Source organism: Aplysia californica, unplaced genomic scaffold (genome assembly GCF_000002075.1).
Source record: "Aplysia californica isolate F4 #8 unplaced genomic scaffold, AplCal3.0 scaffold00147, whole genome shotgun sequence".
NCBI classification, from domain to species: domain Eukaryota; kingdom Metazoa; phylum Mollusca; class Gastropoda; order Aplysiida; family Aplysiidae; genus Aplysia; species Aplysia californica.
Window position 1 is genome coordinate 1,162,563 of NW_004797417.1, and position 15,953 is coordinate 1,178,515.

The 15,953-nt window shown below is 36.0% G+C and overlaps 1 protein-coding gene across 1 annotated transcript in view; it reads right to left on the reverse strand.

Annotated features, from left to right (window-relative positions):
- Positions 1–3,585: 3,585 nt before the first annotated feature.
- LOC101862498 (leucine-rich repeat-containing protein 74B) overlaps positions 3,586–15,953 on the reverse strand; it is a gene marked incomplete at its 3' end in the record, with an annotated part of 30,930 nt that continues 18,562 nt past the window's right edge. Inside the window, 7 exon segments of the mRNA XM_035969464.1 lie at positions 3,586–4,192; positions 5,098–5,159; positions 5,926–6,084; positions 9,125–9,133; positions 9,665–9,769; positions 13,099–13,107; positions 15,506–15,595. Of these exon segments, the coding sequence (XP_035825357.1) occupies positions 4,084–4,192; positions 5,098–5,159; positions 5,926–6,084; positions 9,125–9,133; positions 9,665–9,769; positions 13,099–13,107; positions 15,506–15,595 (543 nt within the window).

Genomic DNA, 15,953 nt, shown 5'->3' on the forward strand with positions numbered 1-15,953 from the left:
CTTTACCTGCATTCTCTTCTCATCAAGCCCTAATGGCAAATGATAAACTAGACAGTATTAGATTGTATTAAAAACAAAAAGTGTGACTATCAAATGGCACAGAATGGGTGTGACTGGGTTATGGTAAATATATGACAAACATCACTGAAGTTATTTTTTAAAAATATAATTAAATGATCCTCAATTCACTATAAGAACAAAAACATAACAACATAAGATATCAATTCTAATTCAGAACATTCATTTAACACTTGACAAAGAGGAATTCTTGACAGAAAAACATTTTAAAATACATGGAAGATAAAGTGATTAAATCAGCAAGCATAACAGGCATCTATAGAAGTTGGCCTGAGCTTGCACTTATTCAATTTTGAATGCTTACTAACACTACGATTCTCAGTGACAATGGACACTTTCACTAGCCAGGTGGACATACCCTGGGTTATCTGTATTGCAGTTCTTAACTCTTCATGGCCTAAACAATGCTGTCAGTGTTGTTCCGGTATGACTGCTTCAGCCACAACAATGTTATGAGCGTTGTTACCCATTTTGACAGGTTTTCTTTCCTCATCTCGAGAATCCGAAATTTTTAACAACGGGAATTTACTGCAAGAAAAGCACTGAAGTGTCCTTTTCAACTTTCGTTTTTGTGAATTATACAGCTTGCGGTTTTACTTGAGTTTTGATTCATTTTCTGTGTTCAGAAATTGGTGACCTGATTTTGCGACCAGCTGATTGGATAAACAATGTCTCAGCGACAAGGGCCATCTGGTGATATGATGACAAAAAGAGTTTGTATCCCTTCAGAAAAGGCTAAGGAAATGTGTTTGTTGCGTGAAAATCACTGAAGGTTAGGTCTTGGTGGGTATAATTCATGTTAGGCCTATGCAGGGGGTTTTTTTTTCAAATTTTTTAATTCAAATTCAAATTAATTTGTCCAATAACATTCTTCATATTGCACTTACCACTTAAACTTTGGTAAATTTACAATCTGCCAACTCTGCTGAGGTTTTTATATATAACATCATGAGGTTATCTCGTGTAGTTAGCAAGACATTTCAAACTTTGTGTGTGACCATGTAGTGAAATAGTGGTTGCATAAAAAAAAGTATGGCAAAGTGGGGAAAATACTATGGCCATGAAGAGTTAAGGAACTGCAGCATCTGCATCATCTTTTATCAATTACATTCTATAGGCTTTCATAATGAAGAATATACATACAACGTAGAACAAAACACAGAGTAAAGTAAAGGGAAAAAATGTAAGATAACCTGTCCAAAGAAGAGGTCAATGGCAGAGAAAAAACACATACTTGGGGCTCATTCCAGCCACATTTCCAGTAAAAAATGAAACAGTCAAAATAAAAGAATAATAAACTTCTCTTACATTGACTACTATACTGATCACAACTCCTTGCCTTGAGAGCTAATTATGGGCTATATAAAAATGATTATTCTCTTTGGACATGTTAAAAAAGTTCAGCTATATGCGCAGTGATCAAGTGATTCTTGTTTTTAAAAATAGGTCAATTGTGAGTTGAGGTCTACAATTTGCTAGATAGACCCTCAGTCAACAGACAGGAAAAAAGAAAGAACAACAGAAGACAAAGAAAGTGCAAGAGATAGACAACAAATACTGCATTGGTGAATAAAAAGAGCACATCATAATCTGTTGGTGGGACCGTGGGCTAATCCCATCTACCATGGATTTGTCATCCATTACTGTCTACATGAAAGAAAACTACTCACACTGAAAACATTCTGGAAAGTCAAATGCACTCAACATGCACCATCAAAATGTATGATGCTGGATATGTAAATTAACATCTCAAGGGAACAATATCAGTACAAAAGAACATCTTGGATATGGTGTACCGTTATACACACATCTAAACAGTATGATTGATAGAAATTAGAATGGCAACGCCACAACAATATTATATCAGGAGAAAAGAGATCAGATAGGCTGGTTCTTTGGTTTCGAAACACATTCAATTTTACAGAAAATATATGCTAATCCTGGAAAACACTCATCATAATTATAATAATTGTAATAATGCAGATAATCTCTATAGCACCTGCTCCCATACAATACAGCTCTAGGTGCTATACCATACTTATTCAACACAAAACACAAGTGAATAAAATATGCATACACTCTTTTGATTAACTCTAACACATAAGCAAACATTCATACTATCACAGCACAATGGATTATGATATGCACACCATGCCATCAAAACTTGTTTAGCCAGTTTCAAGCTGTCTCTGCAGCTCAGAGAATAGCCTGGTGCGCATTGAGATAGTTATTTTTTAGCATTACAAGAGATCTTTAAGTGAACACAAAATGACAAAAGATGACTTTCAATATAAACAAGCAAAAATTTGCCCAAAATAATGTTCATTGTACACACTGAAAATATAGTCCAGTTAACATCCAAATTAACACAATTTTTCAGAAAATTAGTTTATGGGGAAGGAAGATTGACATTTTTTTGTGACAACTTTCTGCCAGAACCCATCACCCTGAGGGGAAAAAAATTTAATTTCAAAGTTAAAATGATCACAAATATCAACAAAACTGTGTGCTCAAAGTATAGTGTCTTTATACAAGAGTACAAGAGTATGAGAGTGCTGTAAAGATATGCAAGCTTGGAATGATGATAAACGATTTCCACATTATCAAATTAGTGTACCAGTGTAAGAAAAGGAGATATCAAACAAACGTATGTAGAGCTGACAACCATCAATATGATGGCCATACAATGTGGTATAATTACATCTCAAAGGAGAAGACCTGACTTAGATATCACAAATTAAAAAATAAAATTTTTAAGAAAAAGATGAGTGGGTGAATGCAATGATGAATTTTAATTGTAATACTGGCACATCCAGTTTCAAATAAATGACAAGCCCAAACTCAAACAACAGCATAAAGTCTTTCAAGAAATGATAAATCAGGTCACCATCTTCTGCCTGTAATTTCACTATGTCCTTTCAGAAATATTTAACAGCCAGTTCAAAGCAGGCTTCAATATCCCTCGAAAAAGTACTATTATTTTGCTTTAAAAAAAAAAAAATTTCAACATTCAGTTATACTACTGTAGGAGATTAGCCTATTTCTTTTTCGATCAAAACAGTCTAGCAATCAAAATGTTTTGGGTTATTTTAATAACCCAGTTAATATTACATCCATCTCAACAAGTCCAACATAGAAATAAGCTTCAGTGAGATTCCTGTGTTCCAAAATGTATTGTATAAATTTATAAATGATGGTACGACATACAATCAATACAAGAATCTTCCATTTCCAAAAAAACGTTGACATCATTTAAAACATTAGATGATGCAAAAACAAAAGGGAATTAATGAGTATTAACTTATATAGGAAATAAAAATGTTTATCTGCACGAAAATCATTTTTTTTTTTCAAGACGATTTGACTGTTTTCTGGCCTACTGAAGAGCAACATCCTCTGGTACACAGAATTTTCTTTTTATACACATATTGTCACTAGCTCAAGCAATCCATTGAAGTCGAAATTCTGAGAATTTTTTATTTTCACAAGCTCTCAAAGCTCTGTCAAAAGATGCACCTTTCAACATCACCATAATGCAGTGTAATGCTATGGTCAGGGCTTACAATATTCTTTCTTTTCATGATTCCTGACAGGAACAACACAACAAAGAGTAGTTTTTTGTCTCTGGTGTAATAAATACTCAAACAGACTTAAGTGGGTTGCTTGCAATGCTAACGATATGTTACAAAAGAGTGGAATCAGGCACTCTTCAAGTTTTGGAAATGTAAAGTTATTGGTATATTCTTAAAGCCTGTTCATTTGCCATACTTTTGATGAAAACATTACTCATTTATCTTAAATACAAGTTAAAATATTTGTGATTAAAGGCGGTGATGGTTGCCAAGTGTCAGATGTAAAATTAGCGAGAAAAAAACCACCCAAGTTTGGTGACTTCCAATATTTTTATATTCCTTTGATCAAGGTTTTTTAGTACAATGTACACATAATAAATGAATTTTAAAACCGTTTTTTTCTCCTAGGTAAGTTTTTCTTGGAAAAGTCTTGCTAGCCCTCATCCGAATCTGGCTCAAGTTTGGTCTTCGATAAGAGCTGAAAACCTCGAGACGGTCTGCGTCTGCTGTGTTCGGAGAATGCTGCACCAGAGAGTATATCCCTGTGAAAAAAATATCAATTTGATTGGGCGTTTCAACATGGCATCAGCCTAAGGGGCCTGACAACGTGTCCTTGGGAAAATCACTTTACATGAATTTTCCTCACTTCACCCAAATTAGAATGGGTAGGCCTACTCAGCTATAGACAGCAAAAGATCTTGTCAGTTTGTAAGTGTTTGAGCACGTGCAACCTGCAGCTTGCACTATATTCTTCTCAGGAAGCCAAGAACGTTTCTGCATGTTCTAGGGTCTGCTGGGGTAACAATAGCTGTAAAGCTCTTAGCTAGCTTGCTGAGGAGTGTGGATGCATGCTATATAAATACAATTATTATTATTATTATTATTATTATTATTATTATTATTATTATTATTATTATTATTATTATTTTCATTATTATTATTATTATTATTATTATTATTATTAAGGTCTAGTAGTAGTAGTAGTAGTAGTAGTAGTAGTAGTAGTAGTAGTAGTAGTAGTAGTAGTAGTAGTAGTAGTAGTAGTAGTAGTAGTAGTAGTAGCAGCAGCAGTAGTAGCAGTAGCAGCAGTAGTAGTAGTAGTAGTAGTAGTAGTAGTAGTAGTAGTAGTAGTAGTAGTAGTTGTAGTAGTAGTAGTAGTAGTAGTAGTAGTAGTAGTAGTAGTAGTAGTAGTAGTAGTAGTAGTAGTAGTAGTAGTAGTAGTAGTATGGTGTTGCTGCTATTATTATTTTTGTTGTTATTGTTATCATAATGATGATGATTATTATTACTAGTATTGTTCCATTACCATTATTATTATTAATATTATCATTTTTATCATTATTATTATCATTATAACAATCTGCACGTTTTTTCCTCTATCTACAATTACCAACATCAGTACAGGCACTAAAGTCTATACTGTACAAAAACTATGAGGAAAACTTACTTGTAGTTGATTTCACCTGAGTGAGAGGAATCCATATCTTCTACAAGCAGATTTAGGAAACGCTGTGAAAAGATTAATAAGAACATTGAAAGTCTTTTGTGCCATTTTAACAGTTTGAAGTAATCAATTAACTCCCTATCCTACTGTACATGGAACTGGACTTAACTCCTTCAGTGCCTTACCAATCTTGTCATGGACTCTTTGGTAAGATTTGTGGCGAAAAGAAACCAGCGTCGCTGATGAAGTTGACAAAAACAGTGATGATGACACTTAGGAAAGGGAGAATGAAGAAGAGAAAAAGAATAACAATAACAGTATCATTGAGGACTATAAAAAAAAAATTAATTATGTGGCAGTAACAGTAGGCAGGGTAAAGATGAGACAGTAGGAAAAGAAATAGATGAGGTGTATAATGGTATAACTATTTGTAATAAAGATCTCTAAAAGAAAAAATGCTCATATAGTTCATAACAAAAGCTCTGTGTTTGTCGGAGCAGATGATACACACATCAGCCCAAGCAGGATTTTCTCAGGCTAGGAGCAAGAGCAAACACAACCAGAGCAAAAAAACAAAAGATGAAGTGGGGATAAAATCCAAAGCACCATCAATTTCTTGTGGGTAAATAACGTTTGACTACATGTGTGTGTGTGTGGGGGGGGGGGGGAATTAAAAGGGAGGACAAGCAAGATAGGGTGACCTTCAGCAAGATATGTTAATAAGAAAGGAAATTTTGTGGACAATCAATTGTCCAGATCTTTCAATAAAAAGGAAGTGTGGGAGGGAGTGGGTGGATTTGGGGGGAAAAGGGAGATGTAAAAGATACTTACATTGGTCAGGTTGAGCCCAGCACTCCGCAGGCAAATTTTGACATCATCCACTTGTAGAACTCCAGTCTTGTCTTTGTCATATTGTTTGAAGTGTTCCCTCAGCTCCCCCTTCTTCTTCTTGAGGAATGTGTTAAACAGTCTCATGACATTGGTCACTGACTGTTGAGAAGACAAGAGACGACAAAACTTAGCGCCAATAAAATAGCAGTTTGTACCGTCTGCTTCCCAAGAGGTTGAGATTGTTTCAGAATGCTGTCAGTTCTGCTGGGAAATAATACAGATTGTAAAGTGCATAGAGCTTGTTATTGAGTGGGAATCTTAGCTACCAGTATACAAATTACCAATGCTATCTATTATTATAAGACCGCAGGATACTGTTGGAGCTGTTTTGTTGCCGTTATATTTTTGCTAATACTGCCCTTCAGCCTTTTGTTACAAGACTCATATTGTATGCCATATACACCCATGAATAATAATTATCATTGAAAAGCATTGCTGAAAGACTAAATTTCTGCTTAGAAAAGTTAAACAAAGTTTTTAAGAGTTTCTTTCTTTTCCATTTGCTTGAGGTCCAAAAGAAAAAAAAAAGTTCAAAGCAGACGATAGAACAGCTTTCTGAAGGAACTTTTTTTTTTGCTTGTGTGGTTGTTTTTTGTTTGTTTAGTACTTTACAAAATTACTAATATTAATGTCCGTTTTCAGCTGGTTTAGTTTTAGTAAACATTTTATGGTACTTGCAACACAATAAGGTCATATAAAGTGCCAAAGACTAGAGATGTTGCAAGAGAGTGACAAACACAAAAAAAGGAGAGAGAGAGAGAAAGACGATAGTTTTTTATAGGAGAGAAGAAGCAAACCACACCAGAGCATCCACCAGCCACCCACTTTTCAGCTTGGGGGGGGGGGGGGGGGTTTGAATGAAAAAGAAAAAAAAAAAAAAAAAAGAAACAGATTGGTGAAAGGGAAGTATGATGTATTAATCTACACCTCAAACCACACATTATCTTGACAACAATGACAAACGACATCAGTGGACGAACTGAGTATTATTGAAAAGGAAAGACATAAGATACTAAAAATGTTAGCACCTGCTCATGGATGACTAAATAAGTGGAGAATATTGGTACAATCGAGTCAATCAGGTTGAAGTACATTGGCTCAGATTTATGTTCAACTGATCACTAGGAGAGTTCAGAAAGACCAGAAGATTAACAGAAGCAAAGAAAAAAACTGGGACCTATCCACATAATCCTGTTGAAATCACAAACTACGAGGTGAGGAAAAGTCATAAGATTTATGTTCAACTGATCACTAGGAGAGTTCAGAAAGACCAGAATATTAACAGAAGCAAAGAAAAGAACTGGGACCTATCCACATAATCCTGTTGAACTCACAAACTACGAGGTGATGAAAAGTCATAAGAGAGAACAAAGTAGGTGCTTGCATGGAAAGGATGTGACTTTCATTTCAACATAGGGAAAGTGTCTTATCAAGTACAATCAATATCCATCTCTTTACTTCTAGGATATATCCCACACATATCAGGCGGGGTTTGATGGACAGAGTCAAAGCAGCCTGCCTCATGAACGGTCAACATTGTGTGATAGGGGTGAAAGCCTTGATAACAAAGAGCAAGCAGCAACGGCATAATCAGCACCTTGAACTAGTTTGTCTGAGGCAAAAGGAGGGAAACCCATAAACTAATGGTCTACAACATAAATAAAAGTAAATAAATGAGAATGCTGAGACAAAACGGCAGTGACCGAAAAGAGGTAGTTTTATCATCATCAACCACGTAGGATCACCTGAAATCACTAAAAGTGAAACTTGAAAAAAGATGGCCATACCGGTATCTATAGTTTTGGTTAAAAAAAAAAAAAGAGCCAAGATGTGTAGAGTTGAAAACAACAACAGAAAAGGCCTGAAACAGACTGAAGTAATCCAAATGTAGCACAAAATAAAGAACAAAATAAAGAACAAAATAAAGAACAAATATTAGGTGATGACACAACAAAAAATATGTCACAAATGTATGGAAATACTCCATGCATTCCTAAATCAATATTGTTGACGCAAATGGAGTGTCTGCTTACTTTTTCACTGATCATTCCTCAGATCTTGTGAAAAGATGAGTATGAATAAGACAGTATTAGTAAGCAAGAGACACAACATCAGAGACAACCACAAGCAAAGTTAAAACGATGGTGTGGAACTGGATGTTTTGCAAAAGGTAGAAGCTAAGAAATCTACTTAAATGCTTCATTTTTCTTTCTACCAAAAATAAATTATAAAAATGAATGATAGTCCTGGAGGAAATAAGCAAGACAACAGACGTAAGTAACAGACAGATAAGAAAAAAATTACAAACCGCCAACAGCTTTCTCTAAACCGCAAGAACCACAAGAGAACCAGCAGTTTTAGTTTCAGTAAGAGTTTTACGACACTTTCAACACAAATAGGTAAGATAAGTGTCGAAGATTAGAGGTGCAACTAGAGAGTAACATACAAAGAAAATAAGGAGGAGCGATATGGACAATAGACGTTTGATAGGACAGAAGAAGCAAACCATACTACAGCACCCATCAACCACCTGTGAATCTTAAAAGTGCTAGGATCAAATAGAAAAACATAACAAAAGTCAATCGCACTTGCACTTTTAAAAAGCAGTTGCCAAACACATCAGTGTATCGGAAAAAAAAACTTTGGCACATACATAAAAGCCCATGCATAAAAGCCCACAAAAGCAAAGATAAAAACAGCAATAATGATACAACCATGCAGACACTTATTTCCCAAACAAAATGTATCTCACACAATAAATACACTCAACGTCACATCACATGTTCATTCAGATGTATTATTAGACTAAAAAGAAAATGTTATTATCTACAAGACAATACAATCTTTTGGTAGATCTACATTAGCAAAAGACTTTTTCACACTGAATATCCCAATATCCACAGGCAAAATTATTCAACTCTGCGTTCATCTTTGAATCCCAGCACAAAAACACAGGGCAAACACATTCTGGTAAAATACATCCCACTGGTAAGTATGCATTTTCAAACGAGGTGCTTATCTCAAAGAAGTTAATCGTGCACTCTACAGAAAATTTAGATATATACTTTTAAACAAAACAGCACTTCACAAATATTTGTAAGCATTGTACAATTTGACAACAAGAATAGCACAATATTACCTTCTCTTCCTGCAGCCAGAATTGACAAGAAGATAAATTAGAATACTTCCCTTCTTTATACATTGCTGACAAAGGTATCCTCTCATATTGGAAATCTGTTACTTGCTCCTATAAAAGTAAGGGAGCTTTCTTCAACAGTTTCTTTTCTATTGATTCACTTTTTTGTAAATACACTGTGACACTAACTTCATTCTAGCACACCACCCCCCCCCCCCCCCCCACCCCGCCCCCACACTATCCACCTTTTTTCTGCATTCCATCGATTTCAATTACTTACAATACCAACCCTCTCTTTACACAAATCTTCAATAAGTTCACAAAAACACCTTTCAAGAGAAGAAATTATCTTTGTTCATATTTTTTGTATAGGTGAGAGTCTTTTGTTACAAATAAGCACCTTAAATTACAACTTCACTGACTTCACCTACATGCACTTCAGGCTCTCTAATATATAGGTGCCATTGCACATTCACATTTATTTCCTTAAATAACATTTTAAGATCTTAAATAAACTAAACAATACCAAAATGAAAGACTTACTGATGTTCTATTAAAGCCCCCAGCTCCACCATGAAGAATGACAATTCCTCTTTCTGTCTCCAGCTGCTGTATGAGTGTAGCATTAGCTTTTGTCACTCCTAGCTCCTGTGGAAGGAGAGAAAAGCACAGTGATGGCTTTGGCAATAAACAGTCTGTGAGAACTTCCACAATTCCATCCTCACTCCCTAATGAATGCTTTTCCTTAAACCTGCAACCAAGAAATTGAACAAATCATTAGCTTACACAAAAGTATATTTATTCCTTTCTATACTATTAACAAGGGTACTGAAGTGCATTGATGTTATTTCAGAAAATGAAAAGAATAATAATGAAATAAACATAGCAGCTGTAAAAAAATGTTTTAATGCGTCTTGTTTGTTCTATGTTAAAGAACGTTTCCATTTTTTCATTAAACCAATTAAATTTGACGGGTTTTCGTTTTATTTTATATCACTATCCTGCTACAATAATGATCTTTACTAAAGTAATTTTTGAAATCACACCCTCTACACAAAGAATAAAACAACTTTGATGACAACGCAGTGTGTCAAGCAAAAACTTTAGAAATAATGAATGAAGCATGCATATGACACTGAAACTGAAAAATGCCAAGTCCACAATTTCTTTGCAAATATTTCAAAACCACAGGAAAACTTACAAGTGACAAAATCAAAAGGCAAAATCACGTATGAGGAAGCGGTGCTCGGGGGTGTCGCATGTAACCATCAATAGCACACAAATAAACTCTTAAAATGATGCTTAGAAAAGACACCAAAAAACCTGAGCTTTTGTCTGTAAAAGAATAGTCCCATCAGAAGAAAATTTTTGTGTTTTTTGTTAGATATAAGAGTTTTTTTCGGCACTCACAACTGCATAATAAGGTCATATGAGCTAACAAGAAGCATTAAACATTTTCAGCTTGGAAGGAATTTAATATTTTGAATTTTGCCCAGGTGGCCGCAGAAGCTTACTATAATTGATTTTGGACCACCAAGGGATCTCTAACGTGCGCAACACGAGATCTTTGAGATTTTTTGCCTTATCTGAGAAGGCTGTATAGGGGTTGGATCTTACCTACCCTAAGATCAGTGGTACAGCAGTAAGAAGGAGCCAAGGAGTAGCAGAAGAAAGGCTACAGAAAGAGTCAGGAGCCCAAAGGAGGGGGGCAAAGGCGGCAGGAGGCAGAAAGTGGAGATGAAAGCAGACGAAAGAACATAGATAGAGAGCAGGAAAGGAGGTGAAAGGAGAAAATTTTAGAGAAAAATATTTTCTCTCTCTGTCAAGTTTCGAACCCAGGACCTATTGAACGAGAGGCAAACACCATAACTCATATGGTCTATTTATATTGCAAGTGCCACTTACTAAAACTAAAAGACATCATATTCTGCCTATAAAAAATCAGCAACTTTGTCTTAATATCCAGCTGCAGGAGGACTGAGTCTGTATCAGGAAACCTTGGAAAGTCCATTTTAATAAAATGCATTCTTGTTTTCTTTAGCCAGATTTTAACATGCTACTACACATGAAATAGGTCACTTTGAAGGAAATAAGATTGTGGATTTCACAGATATGAATTCCTGGTTCTAAGATAGCCAAGACCTGGTTCCTCCAGATTTAAAAAAACATGTGTTTTATTAACCACATTACACTTATCTCCAATAACAGTTCTTTAACACTTTCCTATCAATAAGACAATTGTGAAAACAAACTTTCATATAGGCCCTCTGAGAATGATCAGAGTAAAATGGATGGTAGATCAGTATAGTACAACCATAGCTAATACTAAAGCAACCATCCATATTACATTTCCTAAAAGAGTATCAGAAACAAAAGATTTTCAAATTGTTTTTATGTAACCGATTGCATGATTATGGCTGCCATTTTGAAAATATTTAAAGAAACAAGCTGGTAAGCAAAAATTATTTGCAGTGTCCACTTCCGAGATTTAGCGTGAGCAAAAAATCCACCAGTGAGCTTTTCTGCAGGGAGTGATGGGGATGTAATGAAGATCATACACGGTGCAAGTACAAGTTCATGACATAGACCAACAAATTTTTCATCAGAGGTGCTCAGGTCAGTGAATGATGGTTACAGTGAATGATGGTTATGAGAGTGCTGTTTCAATTACTCCACTTCTCATAACAAACTCATGATTATATACAATCCCAGGACATACTTTTACACAAATCCTCAGACTTCTATATTATTTAGCACTTAATAAAGGATTTTCTCATATCTGCATAATAGAATTCTGTACATTTATTGGTGTAAGAAAGAAAACTTAAGATTAAACTAATTTACAGTTCGAGAAGGGCATAAAAAATTAGCATGCACAAAAAATAAACAACCCTTATATCATTAATTAAAGTCGAGATTTATGTGCGAATTAAGGATGTGGGGATAGCCTGGTGTCAGAGGTAAAATTAACAAGAAAAGTCTCCAAAGTATGGTGACTTCCAAAGCTTGAGTGTCCTTGAAAACTGCAATTTACTTTTTCCGTTCCTTTGATCAACGTTTTTTTAATTAAAATCCACAGAGAAATGAGTTTTTAAATACATTTGAAAGGTGTTGAGCCAAAATAAATTTTTGTAAAATTACCCATCAGGTGGAAAAAATGTTGGCTTCTTTAGTTTCAGTATTCTGACGAACACCAGATTTAGACAAGATATCAATATATGTATTTGCATGTTCAATTCCTGTTCAAATTTCACCTTTTTATCATATTATGAACAAACAATTTTCCAGTCTTTAAAAAAGCCAAAAAAACATAATGGCAGACATTTCGTTAGTTTTAGTGGAAGTTTTAAGAAGCTCACAACTGCATAAGGTCATATGAGCGTGCGCCAAGGGGTGGATGTCAACAGAGAAGACCTAACAGGGAATCAGGCTTACTCTGCTCACCTCTCTAGCTTCTACAGCACAAAGTCTGCTTCGACTATCAAGGCACCCCGGAAATAGCGGGTCACAAGAGTGTGACAAATATACATAAGAAGTACCGGGTAGTGGAAAAATGACGATAGTAAGGATTAGGAAAGAAAAAGAAAAAGTTCCCCGTTGCGGTTCAGGGACAGTTATGAGCATGACATTGATGAATCAGCCCATTTACAATTTTACTGAGCATAAGAACATATTAATGTCCTCCCCCATTGGGAATGGCATAAAGACACTTCATTCAGTAGCACCGCCCCGGGGGGCAGACATTTAGACCAAGAGAAAATCAAAACAACCCACAGAAATTACAAGTAATTATAAATCCCACACGCAACTGACTTTGTATCACTGAAAATACTAAATGATTGAAATGATCACAACCACGAAAGTTTCCATTGCAGCACAACATCTGACCTTCTAACAACTTTTAAAGCAACATAAGAGAAAAACACGGCAAAACCCATCATCCATGGGCAGGCACAAATGCAAACATCTAAACTTACCGCACAGTTCTAAAGATATTAAAAAGAAAAACAAAGAAAGTCTTAAAGAAACAGCGCAAAAATATTTGGTAATTCACTTAATTTAAATAACCAAGGAACACATCGGAAAAAAAAGATAGTTTTGTAAATATTAGCATTTGTATTATATTACATAATGTTATTTTCAAGCACAATTAACTTTTAAGATACAAGATTTCTTTTGTGAAAAAAGTAGACTCTACTTTAAAGCATTTTTTTCCCATACATGGTGCCCTTAAATTTGAGGAAACAAAGTTGTTTATCAAGGAAGCTATTTGGTTGTAAGGTAGCAGTCAAGGTAGCTTTGAAAGAGAGACATGATATATTGCATTTGGTGCAGATCTTGATAAACATGTAAATGAAAAAGAAGAATAAACATGGCAAGAGCCTTTGAAAAGTGCATGCCATGCATAAAATAAAAAAATTAAATGCATATACATTTATTTGACATGGTGTTCATAAAGAAAAATTAGAGTTTCAATTTCACACAAATATGTTAAATGGTACCTATTTAACTGTTCCGTAATGCTGAAAAATTAAGTCATTTCATTTTTACTATGAATAGCTCACTAACACATGACAAAATTGAAAGAGTGGCAAATTAATTTTAATGAGATACCCCTTCCTGAAGATGGAGCATCAATTCAAACCCAGACATCTTCTTACCACTGATCAAACAATTGTAATGATGAGTTGTATCAGAATTATTATGAGGAAGCAACAATTTTTTCAGGTTTTTTATTGTTATGTAACTTAAAGACCCTACAAGATACAAATAAGTCAATCTGGAGACACAGCACAGGTCCCAAGGAAAAAGAAAAGAAGGAGGAAGGAAAGAAGACAGATAACATAGCAGCACTGACATCCCATATGTTCATCTCAGTGGAAACGTGGCTGAATTTTCTTTTGAGTTTTTCCTTGTTATCCCACAACACACCAATGGGGGAGGAGAGGGGGAGGGAGGCTGGGGGAAGGGGAGGGGAGGGGAGTGGAAATGAAGGGGGTAGGGGAGGAGGTGAGAGGAATGAGAAGGGAGGGAAGAGGTGGAAGGGAGGAGGAGTGGGAGACAGACACCAAGCACTGCACTGTCATCACTCAGGTGACAAAGAGGAACAAAGACTGACTATAAAATCATCAGGTTATTTTTTTCCTAATATAATGTCTCAATCAATAAAACACTGTCAGATCAGTGCTGATACCATAATGACAGTAGATGGTACTCCCTGCAGCTGTTCCTACTTCGTATGAAAGGCTAAGGGAGTAAACCCTAAGAAAATCCGCAGGGACGGCCCCTGAGGCAGCCGACGGAGAGTAATGATCCGAACTATCTTTTGGCAGCCCCTGCAACGTTACTGGTTCCAAATGTATTGATGTCATCGTTCCTTTGGACTAAATCAGCGAAGTCAAGAGGGGGCTCCTGCAAATTGAGCAAGGAACGTTCTCCATACAGTCAAGCCCAGGCATTTAGCTTAGTCAAGATCTCAATAATTCTGGGAGGAGGCTGCAAAAGTGAACTTCAGACAGTCGACAAGTTCTGTTACCTGAGGTCTACCATCACCGCTAATACATCACTTGATGAAGAGATCAACATCAGGATTGGGAAAGCAACAACAACTTTTGGAAGACTGACAAAACGAGCATGGGAAAATTGACTATCAAAATAAAGATCAAGATTTACGAAGTATGTGTCCTCAGCGCACTCCTTTATGGATCTGAAACATGGAACTTGTACAGCAGGCAAGAAAAGCGCCTCGACATTTTCCATCTCAGATGCTGCCACAACATCTTAGGCATTTCGTGGCGTGACAAGGTTACAAATGTTGAAGGGTTGGCCCGGGCAAACCTCCAGAACATGACAATTATCGTGTGTTTAAGAAGATTGAGATGGCTTGGCCATGTCTAGAGAAAGGACGACAACCTGATTCCAAAGCAATTTCTCTAAGGAGAACTAGCCCAGGGAAAGAAACCAAGAGGAAGGCCAAAATTGAGGTATAAAGACACCTGAAAAAAAGTTTATCTAAGTTTGGAGTAGATGTCAGCATCTAGGAAGAAATAGCTGAGGACAGGGAAACATGGAGGAGTATGATAAAGGAAAGAATTATGCAAGAGAGCAGCCTCAGAAACAACCAGGATGAGAAGCACCAACAACGAAAGGAAAACAGTGAAAATACAGAGCTTCAATCCACCTCACTGACATGCAAGCACTCCGTTAGAATCTACGCTTCAAACATAGGAAGAATTAGCCATGAAAGAAGCTTCATGAAGACAACCTTGAGACCACCTTACGCTAAACTGACCGTCTACATAGACAAAAAGAGCCATACACAATCAATAAACTCCGAGCATTTTGAGCAGCTGCTCAGCGCAAAACTATAAAGAAAGCACTTACCTCAATTCCTAGAAAATGCAAATTTGGGTGAATGGCCAAAGCTTTGAGAATCTGCTCTATTCCTTGGTCCCCCAAAGGATTCATGCTCAGCTGGAAAAGACAAGCAAAAGGATAAGTCATGTTTACTATCTCTTCCAGAAATGTTCTTACCTATTCTTCCTTTAGGCAAAAGCTTTTTATATTACAACTGGTGAGTGAAAGAAATTTGCTCAAATATTTCAATGAGATTTGCACTGATGTAAACAGACCCGCCACATTTTTCATGTGATGAAGTAAAAGGAGTAAAAGAACCAGGAGAGAAGCAATATCTGGTTGAGTTCCTTAATCAAAGAATATGACTGTCGCATACTTCCTGCACATCCGATGAAATAATATGAGAGAAACAATATCTGGTTGAGTTCCTTAATGAAAGAATATGACTGCCGCATACTTCCTGACCATCCGATGA